General features: G+C 36.2%; 2 protein-coding genes across 17 annotated transcripts in view; both read right to left on the reverse strand.

Moving 5' to 3' along the window:
• The window catches only part of evla (Enah/Vasp-like a), a 32,632-nt gene extending 26,324 nt beyond the window's left edge, over positions 1-6,308 (reverse strand). For 3 of the 10 annotated variants that reach the window (XM_058749183.1, XM_058749180.1, XM_058749182.1), the window contains exons 1-2: positions 5,872-6,278; positions 2,413-2,576 (exon numbers count right to left, since the gene is read on the reverse strand). In XM_058749183.1, coding sequence (XP_058605166.1) covers positions 2,413-2,537 — 125 coding nt within the window. In that variant the 5' untranslated portion in view covers positions 2,538-2,576; positions 5,872-6,278. Of the gene's footprint in view, positions 1-2,091; positions 2,351-2,412; positions 2,577-4,700; positions 4,871-5,871 lie in introns of those variants that run through there. The other 7 variants (XR_009266706.1, XM_058749172.1, XM_058749173.1 and 4 more) reach the window with 7 other exon arrangements.
• Positions 6,309-6,621: 313 nt separating this feature from the next.
• eml1 (EMAP like 1) overlaps positions 6,622-18,748 on the reverse strand; it is a 55,078-nt gene continuing 42,951 nt past the window's right edge. For all 7 annotated transcript variants that reach the window (XM_058749635.1, XM_058749634.1, XM_058749633.1 and 4 more), the window contains 17 exons: positions 16,985-17,114; positions 16,269-16,418; positions 14,725-14,794; positions 14,397-14,507; positions 13,826-13,921; positions 13,562-13,696; positions 12,582-12,681; positions 12,088-12,239; positions 11,853-11,978; positions 10,566-10,697; positions 10,296-10,363; positions 9,921-10,009; positions 9,694-9,791; positions 9,271-9,358; positions 8,656-8,751; positions 8,289-8,419; positions 6,622-8,186 (listed from right to left, as the gene is read on the reverse strand). In XM_058749635.1, the coding sequence (XP_058605618.1) occupies positions 8,061-8,186; positions 8,289-8,419; positions 8,656-8,751; positions 9,271-9,358; positions 9,694-9,791; positions 9,921-10,009; positions 10,296-10,363; positions 10,566-10,697; positions 11,853-11,978; positions 12,088-12,239; positions 12,582-12,681; positions 13,562-13,696; positions 13,826-13,921; positions 14,397-14,507; positions 14,725-14,794; positions 16,269-16,418; positions 16,985-17,114 (1,898 nt within the window). In that variant the 3' untranslated portion in view covers positions 6,622-8,060. The remainder of the gene's footprint in view (positions 8,187-8,288; positions 8,420-8,655; positions 8,752-9,270; positions 9,359-9,693; positions 9,792-9,920; positions 10,010-10,295; positions 10,364-10,565; positions 10,698-11,852; positions 11,979-12,087; positions 12,240-12,581; positions 12,682-13,561; positions 13,697-13,825; positions 13,922-14,396; positions 14,508-14,724; positions 14,795-16,268; positions 16,419-16,984; positions 17,115-18,748) is intronic.

Genomic DNA, 18,748 nt, shown 5'->3' on the forward strand with positions numbered 1-18,748 from the left:
ATCATCCTCAGTCATCTCTCCTTACTCCGTTTATTTGGTAAGTGAAATCTTATGTACTGTAATGTAACAGGCTACTGCTAGCAGCTAACCATGTCCCTTTAGTGGCTCGTGTTATTTTATTAGAACACGTTATTTGCTTCCCGTGCCATTCTGAATAAAGACATCAACCCATCCATGCACTTCACATCCCCTGCACAGCCTGGAACATAACATTTATTTCCATGATCTGCCATTTTCGCTGTTGTCCTCGCTTGTTTCTTCACAATACCTGCAGAACTTCTGGTGATTCAGCAGGCGGCTGGCCTAGAACATGGGCGGGTATATGCAAATGTTGGGGGCGTACATATTAGTGATCCCGACTGTAACGTCACAGTCGGTGTTATGTTCCAATTCGCTTATTTTTCAGTTGTCTTTTGCATTCACGAGGCTCACGGTATCTCATTTCCATGTACAGAACTGTTATTATTCAACTATGCCAAGGTAAATACAGTTTTCCATTCCATGGCACCTTTAATGGAAAGATAAACTCTCAGGATTCTGGAGGACTGGTAACTGTGAACGATCCAACCACTATAGATAATACATAAAACAGATATACGCACCTTATTTTATACTTAATATCAAAATAAGTATTTTTTTATAGTTGTAGACAGAGTCCAATGATTTTATAATTTCATGATTGATAACCACTAAACTGGAACTTAGCGTAATATGTTTGGTGAATTACTCTTAAAATAAAAAATTTACGACCTTTTAAATTAGGAGTGACACGCTCGTAAATTTTAATAGTTGCTGCTAAATTTCCATGTTATGAGCAACTTTTAGCTTTAAGATTTTGGTGAATACAGCCCCAGGATTTTATCACAACTGACAACTTCTAAAAGCAGGCGAAAACACCTTACGCAATACAGTGACATGCAGTTCAATAGAATAAGCCTAGACATCAGATCTTGATATTGAGTTAGGAAGCAGTTTCCTTGGTGATGAGAAAAGTGTACAAATGGCCCGGACCCTTCCCCCACATTCTGGTCACTGTATACCAGGTGCCGGACACTCTTTAACTAATCCTTATCCTTAAAGCAAACTACTTTGAATTACCAGCGCGCTAGCAATCAGTAGCCAAAATAGGCCTGTACTGGGTTACACTCTTTTTTTAAGAGACAAATATAGAAGGAAAACAGCCAGAGGGACAAAGAAAGAAGAAGGAGCTGTGTAGTCAGTCTAGTTTCAACAAATATTCAAGGATTGCTTTGCCTTCACCGGTTACTAATAGGTTACCATGTGTACAGTTTCTAATACCATGAGTGACTTGTCACTGTCAGTACTTTCCAAGTTGTTGTCTATAAGCAAAATAAAGAGCTTTGATGAAAGAGTTATACCACAAGTTTGGCTCTGCTTCGGATCATATGCAAGAGATCCCAAATTCAGGCTTAACCACACTTTTGTCCCTACATGGCACACGGCTCCAGCTGATGTTGACTGCCTGGAGTTCTTCCCAGTTGCGGGACATCACATTCTCGTTTCCTGTAAACTATCTTGCCTAACTCGCTTCTTTTCTGGTTTTAAGTGTCCATTAAGCCAAGAAATCTCAAAATATTCTGGCTCACATTTCAACAAACATCTCTTCTCCATGCACATTCAAATCATCTACACAAAAATGCTGTACTGTACATCATCTTGCCCTAAAACAGTCTGCAAGAAACAGATGCAGGATAAAAACTCACAATGCTATAAAAATGCAGACTGAAAACTCCAAACCAAGTGTCCTGGTTTCCTATTTAAACCCATGTTTTTTTCAAAATGCTAAATGACTCAACAGTAAAACATGGAGTGGGTTTGGGACTCCTGCTCTGCAGTTATTGAACCCAAGCATGTTTTTATAGATTAATAAGCTCATTCCACTGAGGGAACAGCTGGTGGGGGAAAAAAAACACAACGTTAACACACTAAAAGCCACTCGGGTTGTTCAAAACCATGATGAAGTAAACACAGGCTTTTTTTTTTTTTTTTTTTTAAGCGAAATGTCCGGTAATCCTCAGAGGAACTCAGAAAACAGGGTAATAGCAAAAACCACACAGGACAAATTCTTACCCATAGTCATCAAAAGAATACATATCGGGAAGTTGAAGCTCCGTAGACACCAAGGAGAAAGAAAAATCCTCACAGCCGGATGAAACAAAAAGAAAACAGGGAATAGGAGGGGGGTTCAGAGAGAAAAAAGACTGTGCCTAGTTCATCCCTCATCCTCTCAGCTAGGTAAAACACAGAACACACTCATTTCTGGAGATACAATAATGCAAGAACAAGGAGTATGTGAGAGAGAAAAGAGGGTGAAGGAGGGTAGGAGAAGAAAACGAGAGAATGAGAGAGAGAGAGAGTAAGGGAAGCATGTGACAGATATGGACCAGTCACCTTGTCCTGCTCACATCCATTCTTATCCACTCAAAGGATTGGAAGGCGGTCTGTGCCTTAAAGGAGTCTCTCTCCACAACAGAAATACAGCCACATGATCCTTGCACACGCATATGCTCATTCATACAGCTTTCCAGAACAAACAAGAAGGCTGCTGGTATTCACTGGAAGAAAAGAAGGTTAAATCACTCAGTTTAGTGATTATGTGTGTGTGTGTGTGTGTGTGTGTGTAACTAAACCTACAATTGTTATATGAACACCCACAATCATTTAAAACATTTCATCTGGACCAAAGTGGGTTAAGTACATATACCATGGTTTTATATATTTAAATGATTTTATTTATTTAAAGATTCATTAAAATGATTCAAACTAATAACTCTGTGAGTCTATTTGACCAATACATAACAACAACCGACTCTTTAAGCATAGAGCCCGTATATCACATGCAAATAAAAATAGATATTATGGCCACCAATTAAGAATTTGTTCCCACTTCCCACAACTACATTCATTTGTGGCCATGTTTTATTATTTAGTTACCAAGTTTTGTTTAAATTGTGGTCATGTTTGATTAATTTGTGGCCACAATTCAACTAAAACTAAGGAATCAAGTTCTTAAATCATGACCACAATATCTTGTTTTTATTAATTTTTTTTATCACCACATGCTGGGCTCCGTACATGAGATTAATTTTTTCGTTGATCTGTCTACAATGGTTGCATCGTAACAAAACCTCAATAAGGAGTGAGTGATTGTTTTAACTTCTCGTCTTTCAAAAGGTACATGTTTGTACCTAAAGGGTCCATTTTGGTACCTTAAAGATACATATTTGAACTTAATAGGTACAAAAGTGTACCTTTTGAAAAGTGTACTCTAAAAACCTCCAGGATTTACATATTCTAAAAACAGCATTTAGTTTTGCAGATACCAAATATTTCATAAGCTGATAATGACACTTTTAAGAATTACATATATACCGTGGCTCAATAAAATGTAGTGCCACGCTGTAGTAAAAATGTGTTTGTGCTGGCAGATGAGGCTCTTGGTTCATGGAAAACGGGTGAATCATGACAGCTGGATTTGATACATCTTTGGGGTCTCAGATAAATTACGCAAGAGGAACCGCTACAAGAAAATACATTTGACAAAATATCATCACAGATTACAGAGAACAAATTGAGCATAACTGACAACTAGCAAGTCTGACAGAAGTGTTTCAACCTGAAGAGACAACTGGCATGTGTAACATTCAGACGTTTACACGAAAGCAGGATCTTCTGTATACTGTTGAACTCACACACATGTAAACCAACACAATCAATGTCTCTCAGTGGCTGTACAATTCACCTAATCAACTGATCTCATACCTATTGTATAAACAGCTCATTTCATACACTCACTGCTTCCTGCTAACATGGGAGTGAATGCTTTAACCTTACCATATTGGAGCTCTACTGCTAAAAATAGCCTACATTGTGAAGTAAAGACTTCTGCTCAGAGAGTCAAGGGTTGAATAAATCATTCCACTGAACCAGTTCCTCAGTTTCCTGTTGGCAAGAATGCAACCGGGGCCAGTACAATTTAAGACTTCCTTCTAGTCCAGACAGAGAGAGAATAAAGAAAAGCAAAAGTGGACACATGCAGAAGACTTCAGAGAGGCTGGAATAAATGCACAAACGAATGTGCATATTGATATACTCTCTATGCACTTATGGATCTCAAAATATTTAATAGCCAATATAAGTTAGTAATTCAAAATGTCTTAATAAGGGATTAAATTACATATTTAAACAGTATGTGAAATCTATTTTTACCGAACAATTCTCACCCTAATTATAAAAAGAAATAGTTGTTATTAATTTCATAAGGCAATCAAGAATCACCACAATGCATTTCATTAATGACTAAAATTATAAACGTTGGTAAAATACATTTTTTTTTTCAGTTAACATTTTCTTCACTTTGCGAATTACAGTTGCTATGTGATAAATGTTGTGCTCACTGTTACTGCGATTTGCATTTGAGATACAGAAGATGCATTTGTTGCCAAACCACAACTAAGCATGAATACAATAATCGTCGTTAGCAGATTGACTCTGAACACACCCAGTGAATATTCACTGCACGGGTGAAGACATGTGCGTGTTCTGCTCCGTGCACTTTATTACTGAAATAAAATAACGTGTGTGGTCAAGTTAATTCCCGCGGACAGTTCAGTTAAACTTGTCATGGACATCGGCATCAATGCTCTGCATCTCGGCACGGAATAAGCGTTAATACACACCCAAACACTGCCTCTATCCGCTGGCGTCAGCAGAACAGAAAACAGGTGAAGAATCTGCTCACTCATAAAAGACCTCAGCTCGAGCTTTCAGTGGCTGTGGGCCAAATTCTGCGAGCTGACTACTCAGAAAGCATTCTGGGGATCCATTTCTAGGCGTGTCCTAAGGATCGTTAGTGAATGAATCAATGATTCAAGTGAATCTTTTACGTTTACGAATCGCTCTTCATATACATAGGTACATCACTGATTCATATTTTCAGATGGCAATATAGCCAGAGGAAATAGCATTCGAGTGCAGACTGTAAATTAATTGTTTGGACTTTCTGAAGGAATAGGAAAATGGCTTCATTAAATTAGTCACTTTGAATCTAAACTAGACATCTCGTAAGCCTAAGAACCGAATGAACTGTAGGATCGGCTGACAGATAGATCTGCTTTATTATTATTTATCAGGAAAACACTTACGATGCTTAAGCCACATTCACACCAAATAGGCCCATCTTATTACTCCACATCACATCTATAACGATAATGACACAGAGGAACGATATGGTTAGAATCACTTTCATAACGATTTTTCGAAGTGCCTTTAGTTTAAAGACCGTAGGAATTTTAAGCAGAAGACAAAATAACTGCAGCTAAATGGTGTGCAAGCTAATATCATAATAGTTGTCTTTCTTGTTGTGAACGCTATTTCTAGAGACTTAATTGGTAGATTTGTAGCCTACAAATGGTAAAAGGCTAACAAGACTTATTTTAATCGCGAACATGCCTTTTTTTTTATTTTTTAAACTCATTGGTTAAGTACAAAATTTCATGATTCACGGAACACATTGAAAGGCCATTCGCTTGTCGCCGCCTACTGGTGTAACGGTGAACCTTCCAAAAAGAGTCACTGACTGAATGAGTGAACGGATCTTTATTATGAACTGATTCAAAAAGATTCAAATCAGTGAAAAGAATCAAAATCCCCATTGCTAGCAGGACATCCGAATAGCTGTCTAGGTAGGGAGCTCACAAGGTTTGAAACACACCCAATGGCTGTGATTAACAGTGTCAAGTGCTATGTAATACATAAATGAATATAGCAATAGATATATTTATATACATCAATGCATTTTGATGTATAAATGAATATATACATGCTGTGTCAACACATTGGGCTGCTTACCTCATTTTCTGATGATATCCCCACGAATATATGGATGCAATAAATATTTCAAAAGGTGAAAAAAGAAACTTAGCAAAGCCACTGAGGCGAGCCGCTGTATGTAAAGCTATCGGCGCATAAATATGTATTTTAATGAGTATAAATACAACACGTGTACTATTCCATAAAACAATGGTCAGCTTGAATGTATATGCTCATCCAGCGATGCACAGCCAGTCCTTGGATCAGAAGCAATGCAGATGTCTCGAAAGATCTACAGCATATCGCTCTCTGTCACCACAGCGGAATAAAACATATCCCATGTTTAGCTCATGGTCGCGCCTACAACATCGATCTGAATTGCGGACTGCAAACGTGCACTGGAGTTGCCATTTTCCTCCACCGTGTTATGACAATGAGAAAGGAGCTTATGAGGATAGTGTAAAAACAAACACGCAGAACAGCGACTGCTGGTGGCCAAAATGCCGCATTGCAACTTCATCTGAGCCCTGCCTCATTGGGTTACAGCTATTCCTCCTCTTCCTGTTATTCATTCTCATTTGATTCTGTTGCATAAACAGGCATAAACAAATTACTTTTGTTTAATGATAAATGATGTTTATGACTACGTCTGCTGATGGCCAGAGCATCACAGTGTAGAGGGTTTGGAGAAACCAACATATGTGTTTTCAATATGACTTTCCAGACCCTCTTGTTCCATTTGGGTGGTTGCTGTTTGGAGGACACATTATTACAAAACATTTTTTAGGGTGAAAGAACTGATTTCCCCATTTTATTATACATTCATATAACGTAATATTGTCATGTGGTTGTAGACATCATCCTTCAAAATATCACCCCAACCTTGATTCAACAAACCTATATTTGGTCAAAAACAAAGCTTTCTCGTATTTCACAGAAGAACTACCATGATTTCCTTTATTTTCATGGCTATGCCATATAACCGACAATGAATATGGAAAAATAGGTTAGACAGTTACAAACAAGCTTGTGCATGCTTAGTTTTATTATTAATACTACAGTCATTTGACTGTAACTGTTCAATCATGTTTCTCAAGCGGAGGTTATGAAAATGGAGCTTAACGCTAATGTAAATGTGCACTACATGATGGCGTTTAGTTAAGCTAGTTGATGCACAAAACAGATTTGATGTCAGACTGAGGATTAAACTAAATCAGTGATTAATGGCTGTAGTGATTTAGCAAGTGAAAGACAGTGAAGGCCTTGATCATTTTGCAGTACAGTCACTTTGTTTCCCAAACTCATGCTATTTTTCGTCCTTGAGAGGATTTTGATGGCTGACTGAATATTTTTGTACTTCTATAACGGTTTAAATCCATGAAACACCGTAAGTATTTGACTACAGCAGAGGATAAAATAAATTCAGCGGTGGGAAGGTGGCTGCAATACCGCAACGTACCATACGGTGGCAGCAAAAGTTAATAAAACGAGGGGTGAGAACCATAAAGGCGTAAGTGACATTTCACCAACTTTACAGGAGAACCAAAACAAAATATTTACCATAATTTGATCTGACTTTGTGTACTGATTTCAACTGTTTATATTTAAAAATTTGTACACTCATGGATGACAGTACTTTTACCAGTAGAAAGAGCTCATTAAATGCTTTCATTTGATATACATATCTCCATTTGACCAAAAATGTCACTTATGCCCTTCTGGTTCTCACCCCTCGAAAAGATCATAATGGAGACAAATTTTAGTACAAAATGATGGCTAACGTGCAATTTATCAAAACACAGTCAGAGTGTGATAGAGTATAATTGATGGTATTTTTAAGACTCTAAATGATCCCTAAGAAGTTACAACAGTGTTATGATTGGTCAGTGCTTTGAGCACATATATTGGTCTAATATAAACTGGACTGGACTATTCATTCCCAATGTGCTTTGGCATCAAATTTAACTTTGTCCTGTAGAGCAGATTCTTTAGTTTGTTATTCAAAGCTAAAGAGATGGGTTTCCATCACAAAACATCTCTTTCATAGCCTAGGGAACGCGTGAGACAGTCAAAACAGAGAGTCACTTCAAATATTGGTGTCCTGAGATCAATTTAAAGGCAAATAAATTTGAGACTCCACTCTACTCTGTAGTCGATGGCCCCACTTTTGCTTTCCCAAGCCACTTGATCCTAGAAAAATAAGGAAGTTCAGTGTGACAGTGGTCGTTTTACACCACACGCCACTGCATTACGCTCATGTCCTTCCCTCCTGTAGAGATTAAGTGGCTGTCATCACGTAGGAAGTTAACATTGGTGACGTGGCTGCTGTGTCCACCGTAGATGTGACTAGGAGCCTGTAGAGGTGGATAGAGAGAAATAATACCATATATTAGCATTATTTGGTGCTAAGATGAACACTATCTATCTGATGTTTAAGATTTAGCGCTGGTTCTTACTCGGGACTGAGAGCAAGGGAATGAGAAGAGGTGAACTTTGCCAAAGTCATCTCCGGTGACGAGCAGCCTCTTTGCATTTGAACTGCACACAGCATTGATATCAGTACCATCTGAGCCATCCGGCCACAGTCCTGGAGAGTAACACAAACAGAATATATGATATCAATAACAGATTTATGGCTGTACACTTACGTTCATAAAAGACAACACTACAAAACTAACGCTCTTATGCAGATATGGATACATGGGGAAGACTGTGATTTGTTCAATTTAGCTATATTTATTTACTATCATTACAAATAAAGCTGGTTTTAAAGAATTATTATTATTTTACACTGCGACCCATGACATAAAACATTAACCTTACCAAAAACATGGAAGCTCAGAGTACAGGTGAAAGTGGCCCATTCAATATCCCGGGTTGTCTCCACACTCACTACTTGCTTACACACAGAAGGAATCCCTGAAAGATAATAATGTTTATCAGTTAATGAATTTATAGTATAAACAGATTTAACTCAGTAAACAGGAGACCAGGTCCACTAGGGAGGCATGTTTTAAAATGAGAAGAAAAAAAATTACACATTTTTCGTCACTATTATATAGAAATTTTGAGTAAAAATGATTTGTAAAAATCCTTATTCAGTACATCACGACTGGACAAGTTATGTTAATTTATCGGGATCCTTGAGGGCTCGTAAAACGTCTGGAATTCTGAAACATTTTAATTTTAATCTATGGACACAAACAAATATATTAGCCTGCATGAGGAGTCCTTTGAATATGGTTGAATATTTGGAGTCTAAAGGGTTGAGAACCACAGTTTAATGTTTAGCATTTCCATGTAACTGAGTTAAATTTAGCCATACTTTGTTTATTCAAATGCACTGATTGAATTACAAATTAACTGTCAGTGCAACTGTCTATTTCACTCTGCTTTCACAGTAAAGATACTTAAAGCTAGATACTTATAGATACTCACAGTAAAGGATCTCATAGTCCCCTGAGTTGGATACCAAGTACTGAGAATCCACAGACCAATCCAGATGGGTGATGAAACTAGAATGACCCTGTGAGCAATAACAGACAGTGGATACAAACATAAAAGAAAAAAAAACATTAATTTGATAAGACTGTGTTTGTGGCAGTGTTTACTGTTAACTAAAACTATTGAAAATCATTTACATTAATAAATAAAAAGCTGAAATATAAATGTTAAAAAAAAACAATTCAGAAGTTAAACTGAAAATATAAAAATTAAAATATTCAAGATATTAATAAATATTGTATTGGTATATAAATACTAAAAAACACTAGTCTATTATCTCATGTGTGGTCTATGATAATCTATTACACATTTGTTATACAAAATAAGTCATATTTTTGCATAAACACACATACTTACTGAGCACTTTCCAACTCTACTGTATTTCTTTCCATTTTCTGCCACAGCATAAATGTAGATGTAGTTGTCATGTGACCCGATCGCAAGGAAATGACCATCTGGAAAGAATAACGGAGGGTTTTCAACTTAATCAATTGCAGAGACTTTAATGAGTGCTAGTTTTTGGCTAACATCCTAATGTTTTCCCAGCAAGCAGTGAAAAGGCTGCTGGGAGAATTAACTCTAACCTGGAGAAAAGTGCATAACCGACAGCTGTTCGTTCCCGTCCGTGTGCACCGTGACCAGATCCTTCGATTCGGTATCGAGCACAAGCCACCTGCACAGATTGATAATGAGCGAAAGGACAATATTAAACGCACAGGTCTAAAGAAACCTGAAGCATAACGAACGTTAGACTCTTCATCCAAAGCCATTATCAGGATCCTAGTGAAGAAAAAGAAATCAAAGACAGCTGAACAATGCCGCTGCGATGGTATTGTGTTCCTGTGTTGAATTAGCATAATAATAAGTGTTTGGGTCTTCCATGTAACACTCTATTAGACCCCTTTTCTGAATTGTAATGATGTGTCAGGGACCCCGTTGATGAAAAGAAATCGCCTCACCTGCCCGTCTGCGTTCCTATAGCAACTGTCGCTCCAGAAGGGTGGAAGCCGGCCGACTGCGCGGCGTCCTGTCCGTGAGGGAAACACATACATGCTCAATCAAACATCCTGTCAACACAAATACGGTTACATCTCAGCCCAAGGAACAGCAGAGCTCATTTCATTACAGGTGCAGTAGTGACAAGGGTTTCAGTAACAAGAAACTGATGTGTGAGCTGTGAGACGACACTACGGTAATGTAAGTGAAACCTACCGAGACGGGCTACTCACCTCCAATGTTTTGGTCCAGATGGGCTGATGAGAGGCAGAGTCCCACAGGCAGATGTGCTTGTCATGGCCACAGGTGAGGAACTGATGCTTCAGAGGATGTACAGTCAGGCCCCATAACTCATCTGTGTGGCCCTGACAATCAAACAATCAACAGACCTAAATATCAGTGTGGGGTGTCAGTGTAGTTTCAAAGAAAGTTTAAAACATCAAATGCATTCTGTTTTACCCTTTTACCCTAAAAGGATTCATTTTGGTTCAACATAGAAGGGAATAAACTTTGTTCTACAACAAACATTTTCTACATTTAGAGGACCAGAGCCACATTAACTAACACTACTAGGGATGCACTAATATTCTGCGTGATACTGATAAGGTAATAATTATTTCATGTTATTTTATATATTACCTACAAAACATTGATGTTTTAAATGCTACGAGTGAATTTAGGCATCGCAACATTATCATGTACAGTATGAAAATGGATGTTCATTTTGAGATTTGCTAAATATTTATTAAATTATTTATTATTTCAATAATTTTGTTTTTGTACAAATAGGGAGAAAGGAGCATAATAAATATCAAATATATACCCAATATTGACCAATACAGATAAGTTCTTCTCTAATAATAATTTTTAAAATAATTAAATTAAATTAAAACATTTAAAATATAATAAATTAAAAAAACTACATTTAATTTAAAAATATAACATAGAAAACAAATAAATAGCAAATTTCATCACTACATTAAAATGTTCAGTATTAAAATGGACATTCATTTTATCATAATAAAATTATATCCTAAAGATTTAACATTTATTTATTTAAATATTTAATAATTTATTAAATAGATTAATTAAATAATTATTTAAATATTTAATACATTATTAAATATTTTATATAAAATATTCATTATATACTAAATATTATATACTACAAATATTTAAATTAGTATTGTTTTATTTTAAATTATAATTATAATTATTCTATAATAAATCAATTGTAAAGATTAACTCTGAGTGTTATATGATAAGAAAGGTCTTATCTAAATGTAAAAATAATGACAAATGAGCATAATCGATATCCAATATCCAATTTATATACAATATCAAATAGTACAGAGAAATTCTGTACTGAAATTAGGAATTAGTTAATAATTATGCTAAAATAATTCCATATGTTATGTATATTACATACAGTATTATATACAGTATCTTCTCAACACACCTGGCCGGCCGCAGAAAACTCTGGTTACTCATGCATATTGTAGCTACACTGGTTAACTTACCTGGGTGATGGGTATGAACTCCCCATCCAGACTGCCTTGCAGGACATAGTTTTTGGTAGTGCCAATAAGAACCGTTTCTCCCCGTCCTTCAGCCACAGTCCGAATAGGGCCATATAACTCAGGCACCTGAGAGTAACACACAAAACAGCTGGTAAATTATGGCTGCTTACTTGATGATACTACAATACAAACGCATACTGCATACTGCAAAATGATACCTATATAGATGCCTTACCTCCACCGTTTGAATCTTTTGATAATTTTCGTCCCAGGAGATGAGTTTACGATCCTTCCCACCTGAGACCAGCGTCCCATTTCTCAACATGCAAAGTGCAAAGACGCTGGCCTCATGTGCTCCCTGAATGGCTAAGCTAATACGATTAGATCCTGTGAACCATGACCAGAAAACATGCATTATATAAACCGACTGTTGCAAAACTGGAAACCATTATTGGTATATCAGACAATCAAAGGTGTTCACAGGCTACATGAAAACACAAAACTTATTGAATTGTGTAAAAATGGAGCACAATCTCTCTTTTATTATCACTAATAAAGAATCTTTTGTTGGCAGCAGGGTCAGCCTTAGATAACACACAGCTGTTATGCTGTACAGCATTCATAATTGTATGAAGAAGATATTTTACAGTTCAACTGAGGTAGGTTTTTACAAAACATTTGAATAAATCAATAAATAACTCCATAATAATAAACCTTTTATTCTTTTACCTTTGCCCCACACAAGTATATTTCCACTCGAGTCTCCAGTGATGGCGTCGCCATTTTCTGAAAAAGTCACACACAATACAAACTTGGGCTTCTCTTGTTTCTGCAAGAAACATAAATATGACTTTATTTTTAAAGCAGAAATGCAATAGATGTATCACACAAAAGACAGAGATTACATGTTTTTCATAGTCCACAACTACACTACCAGTGAAATGTTTGGGCACATCTAACTGAAGTTAGGTTTCTCTGGATCTTGAGAGCCTTTTTAAAGAAATTAATACTTTAGCAAAGTTGCATTAAATTGACCAAACGTTGACAGTGCAGACATTTATAATGTCACGAAAAATGTCTACTTTCAATAAATGCTGTTCTTTACAGTATATTAATCAGATAATCCTGATAAAGTGCATCATGGTTTTCAAATAAAATATTAAGCAGTACAAATATGTTCAACATTGATAATAAGAAATAATATGACACTGAAGACTGGAGTAATGGCTGCTAAAAAAAAAATTCAGCTTTGCCATCACATGAATAAATTACATTTTATAATTAATATTTAAAATTATTAATATATTACATTTTTTTTAAAGTATATTAAATAAAAAAACAGCTATTTTAAATTGCATCAAAATTGAATCAAATAAATGCGGCCTTAGTGAGCATAAAAGACTACAAATGGCAATGCATACATTTCTTTACAAAAGTATCATTCTAGTTATTTTTTTCGTTAATCACATTAGCACCAGAAGCTACATTTTTTTTTTTTACTACACAAAATAATTCACATACTTCCGTTTGTGTTATTTCATAATTTTGATGACCAGTAATAATAAAGAAAGAGTAGATGTGTCTAAACCTTCAACTGCTAGTGTACATGATGTACATGCACATTTTACTATATCTGAACATGCAATTTGATTCAATAAAAAAGTGACAAGATTCACTGAATTTGACCACAAAGGCTTATGACAAATTACCTCAAAAAGTCCCTGTTTTTTCACAAGAGATCCCTTTTCTAATGACCAGAAATAAAGGTGTGACTTCCCACAGGTTACAATTATATTAGCATCTGTCGGGTGGAAATCAGCAGCAAAGACTGACTCATTGGAGCACTGCGAGGGCAGAGAAAGAAAAGTCATGAAGATGCACAAAAAGGGAATCATTTCTGCACGCCTCTTGTTGACATATAATGTTGACATTGCTAATATATCTGTTCAATATCTATCCTGAATAGCACTCACCTTGACTTCAGCAAGCCTTTCCTCCCTCTGCCAGTCCCACACAGAGAGAATATGGTCATTGGAGTCGTCCACAACACACAACCAGCTTCCTCCGTTCTGAATGTTTGAAAGACATTTTTATCACTCACAACCTCTTTTGACAGATGCATTTAAAGAGACAGTTCACCCAAAAAGGAAAATTCAGTCATCATTTGCTCACCCTCAAGTTGTTCCTAACCTGTAAGAGTTTCTTTCTTCTGCTGAACACAAAAGATGATATTTTGAAGATTGTTGGTAACCAAACAGTTGACGTTAGCCACTGACTTCCACAGTATTTTTTTCCCATAGTATAGAGGTCAGTGCCGTTTGGTTGCCAACATTCTTTAATAGTTCTTCTGAGGGTGAATAAATGATGACAAAATTTTCATTTTTGGATGAACTATGCCTTTAAACTGACCAGGCTACAGAAAATACCACCCAGTATTCATAATAAAGACAGGTTTGCTTGATGATTCAAAGAACTATAGGCTGTATTTTGCGGTTTCACGAGAACATTTGTTTGCTAACATTATACAGAGTGACTTGCTCTTACCGATTTTGAGAAGGAGAGGCAAACCAGAGCTCGATCAAAGAAACCGGTTCCAAGGATGTGCAACGTGTTCAAACTCACAGAGTCCCACACTCGCACGTGAGGAGCCAAAAGCTGCCAGACACAGACAGATGTACTGAGCATGTTAAACCAATTTGACTTTTATTTGAAGTGTGTGGATGTGGGATCTTGATCCGCAACATTTGTTATGACAGACCCTTGAGGCACATGCAATAATTAGGAGATTTATTTTGGCTGGATCAAGCCTATTATAGTAGCAATACGCTATTCATGTTTATGATTGATACCGGTTTAAAATAACTGATCTTACTTTTCCATCTGAGGATGTGCCAGCCACTTGTCCTGTTGCTATGGTGATTTTATCAGGATGGACAGCGAGGCTGTAGGGGAAGACAAAAGAGGTGAAAGATGTAGGCAGCTGGGACTGTTGAAGAGCCGATGACACAGCAGTGAGAGGACGTCGCACATTTTTGTCTCTGCGAGTCAGTGCCGTCACAACACTATGACTTTGAGCATTATGAGTCACAGGACCGATCATAAACACAGGAAACTGATCATGAACATATTGGTTAATGGTTTCTTTTTATGCTTTTCTTTTACAATGAACAGCCTTGATGTTCTGTAAATTCCTATACAGATGAACAAAATACAGTATGAGATTTTACTCAGTCATACATGATCATTTGTGTTGTACCTTGACGTTTATGTCTCAACTGGAGACTGGAGGTCAAGAGGAAAATATATTAATGTCATTATATTTTGTCTAATGTTCTGATGGCTTGACTTTAAGTGTGTTTTGCTGACTTGACCTTTTTAAGTTTGGGGCCATTGATATTCACTATTCAAAAGTTTCAAAAGTAAGTAAGATTTTTTTTTTTAATGTGTTTGAAAGACATACTGTATCTTATGCTCACCTAGGCTGCATTTATTTAATCAAAAATACAATAAAAACAGTACTATTGTTAACTATTATTTCAATTTAAAATAACTGTTTTCTATTTCAATATATTTTAAAACTTAATTTATTCCTGTGATGCAAAGCTGAATTTTCAGCAGCCATTACTCCAGTCTTCGGTGTCACATGATCCTTCAGAAATCATTCTAATATGCCGATTTGCTGCTCAAAATACATGTCTTACTATTATCAATGTTGAAAACAGTTGTGAATTTGTGATCTTTTGTTTTTAGGATTCTTTGATGAATAGAAAAGAACAACATTTATTTGAAATAGAAATCTTTTGTAACATTATAAATGTCTTTACTGTAACATTTGATCAATTTAATGCACCCTAACCGAATAAAAGTGTTAATTTAAAAGACACAACACTTTCATGAAGATTAAATAGTTTAATTAAGCAAAAGTTAGGATAAATAGGAATCTGAAACTTTAATGTTAAGCATAACGTCACTAATTTATTGACATTTTATGCATAAAGGATAATGCATTAACTATAATTCTAAACTTTTATGTCCTTGAGGTCTCTTTTACCCCAAAAAAACTCATGTGTGGTGTAACACAGAGGCAAAATACAGACTGAAGCATGACAGTGGAATGAATAATAAACTTATAATAATAAACCAGTGACACGACTAATGATAAATGTTCAGTTGAATTGCACATCAAAGCAGAAAATTAAACAACACTGCTCTGAAATCATGCATTCAGCATAGTTTTGAAAAATTATGATGCAGAATATCTGAATAATAATTTAAGCTGTAGTATCATCTTTAGATAAGGCAGTTTTGAGGTGACAAAAAGATACTGAATGTACTGGTTCGATGAGTTTGAGATCAGTGTATGCTAAGGTGAACAAATAGACAATGACGTCACATGAACAGAAATATAAGTCTTACCACTTGATATCATCAGAATGTCCAGTGTAGTGTCTTTGTAGTTGCTCATCCACATTATACAGCACAACCACAGATGCGATGAAGTAAACCGTTTCCCCCGTCGGGAGCAAGTACAGGTTGGATCGACAGTCACGGCCCCGGTAACCATAGCTGGGTCATAGTCAAGAGCAAAAACTACTGTCGATGAGCTAAATTAGGAACAAACCTCAGCTATGAAGGGTGAAAGGAAAATTTTAACATTTTTATTTTTGGAAAAGTGCCAGCTGACCACTTAATATTTTATTTGGTTGGGCTGTAGATATCATAGATTTCTCAGTCTTGTCTAAGTTGGTTTTAGGCAATGTACCAAATGCACCATGGGTAAGAGATGCAAAAAATATCCCACTCCGACAGGCTGCAGTGCTCAGCAGAGCCAGAGAGAACACCAGGGTATATGATTAGACATCCTTCATGCTTCAAAATTCAACTTGGAATGTGAATATGGAATTAGTGCATCACATTGAATAATACTTTTTGAGGTGCTTAACATTATGCACAATAACCTTGTAACACATAACTTGGACCTAGAAACCATATCCATCATTTAGCTCATGACATTTTTACCAGCTCATTTTCTGTGTAATAATAAATCAACAGTTAATTCAATCTTACAGCAATGAGTGTTCAATACAAGAATCAATCTAAATGCAGCTCCACGTCTATTTCACAAAGGATACACCCAGTCTAGCTTCAGTTTTTTAGGAGGCAAGTCAGCCTTTGCTTCCAGGCAGTATGTGTCCACCAGGTCTTTGGGCATGTACATGGTGATGGGTCGTCCCTTCAAATACATTTTGACATACCCTTCATCTAGAAAAAGCAACGCAGATGTTTAGAACAAGAAAATGCATGGGTCAGTGAAGGATCGCTGTGACATCTGTTGGGGTTAATGTCATCCGATTTTGAGTAAACAATGTTAAATCAGACAAAAATTTGGGGTCACTGCAGTTTATTTTATTTACCTGTTTATTTTTTGTGAAATAAATTAATATTTTTATTCAGCAATGAATATCAAAAGTGACAAAAATCTATTTCAAATAAATTGAACTTTCAATTTATCAAAGAACGCTAAAAATGTATCATGGTTTGCACAAAAATATTAATTGCACAACTGTTAACAGCATTGACAATAAGTAGAAATGTTTTCCTGAGCAGCAAATCAGCATATTAGAATGATTTCTAAAGGATCACGTGACACTGAAGACTGGAGTAATGATGCTGAAAATTCAGCTTTGCCATCACAGAAATAAATTACTTTTTTAAATATACCACAATAGTTATTTTATGTTGCATTAATATTTCACAATAATACTATTTTCACTGTATTTTTGATTAAATAAATGCAGCCTTGGTATGCATAAGAAACTTAGAACAATAAATAATCTTACTGACCCCACATTTTTGAATGTTAGTATATTTTAAGATGTGATTAAATGTTAATCCAAGAGAAAATGAAATGCTTTTTTCCCAAAGGGAGGATTAGAGGGAATTGCAACAGTGTTTATAAGAATATATATTATGTTCAGAAAATAATTCAATAGATCAGTGAGATTTAAAGGAAATGCTTTAATGCATTTTATTACGTACAGTATTTGAAATACACTCAATTTAAAAGTAAAGACAAACAAAGCAAAGTCAAATGCAGAAGCATGTGAATGCAGCAATTTCATGGTTTGATAAATTAGTAATAGACACAAGATAAAATCACAGATAGGCATGCATGCAAACACAATGGGAAAGGAAATGTACAGTTTATAAAATGCACACATGAACAAAACAAACCTATTCAAAAGCAAAAAGACAAAAGTGTGAACACAACATATACACAACATGAAACAAAACTAACTCAAAGAGACACAATCAAAACAAAAAGAACAAAACAGAACAAAAGACTCCACCTGATTACGTTTAAGATTACAGCTGTTTTGATTAGTAACAGATTTGAAAATACTGGCTGGGAGATTTGATTGGACTCCTGTAAGAGGGCATATCTAGGGGCGAGTGGACTAATTGAGAAGTACACTTCCTCAGAGGAAGGGTAAACGGAGGGACCTTTCGGCTTCCGAGCCGGGCCGCTCTGTCAGACAAAACCTTGGCCTCTGATGGCATGTTGGTGGACTGCGAGGGCACGGCTGATGTGGATTTGGGGGGCTCAGCGGATCCGGTCCTTTTTGACGGTCGGTGCAGGTAGATCTGCACGGTTACTAGGTGAAGTGGTCAAATTGGACAGGGCGGGTACGGGAGAGGGTGGAGAGGTGGGATGAAGTATAATCATGATCAGATATTGTCCAATAGCTTTAGATACCACCATAATAACAAGAAGACAGGGTGTCCACAAAACTAAGAAACTACACTGCAAAATGATCTTTTTCTCAATTAGTATTTTTCTTGTTTTGCAGTAACATATCCGTAAAGCAATAGCAATTTACTTGAAAAGAAAATAT

The sequence above is a fragment of the Onychostoma macrolepis genome, chromosome 17, assembly GCF_012432095.1.
Source record: "Onychostoma macrolepis isolate SWU-2019 chromosome 17, ASM1243209v1, whole genome shotgun sequence".
In the NCBI taxonomy this organism is placed as follows: Eukaryota; Metazoa; Chordata; class Actinopteri; order Cypriniformes; family Cyprinidae; genus Onychostoma; species Onychostoma macrolepis.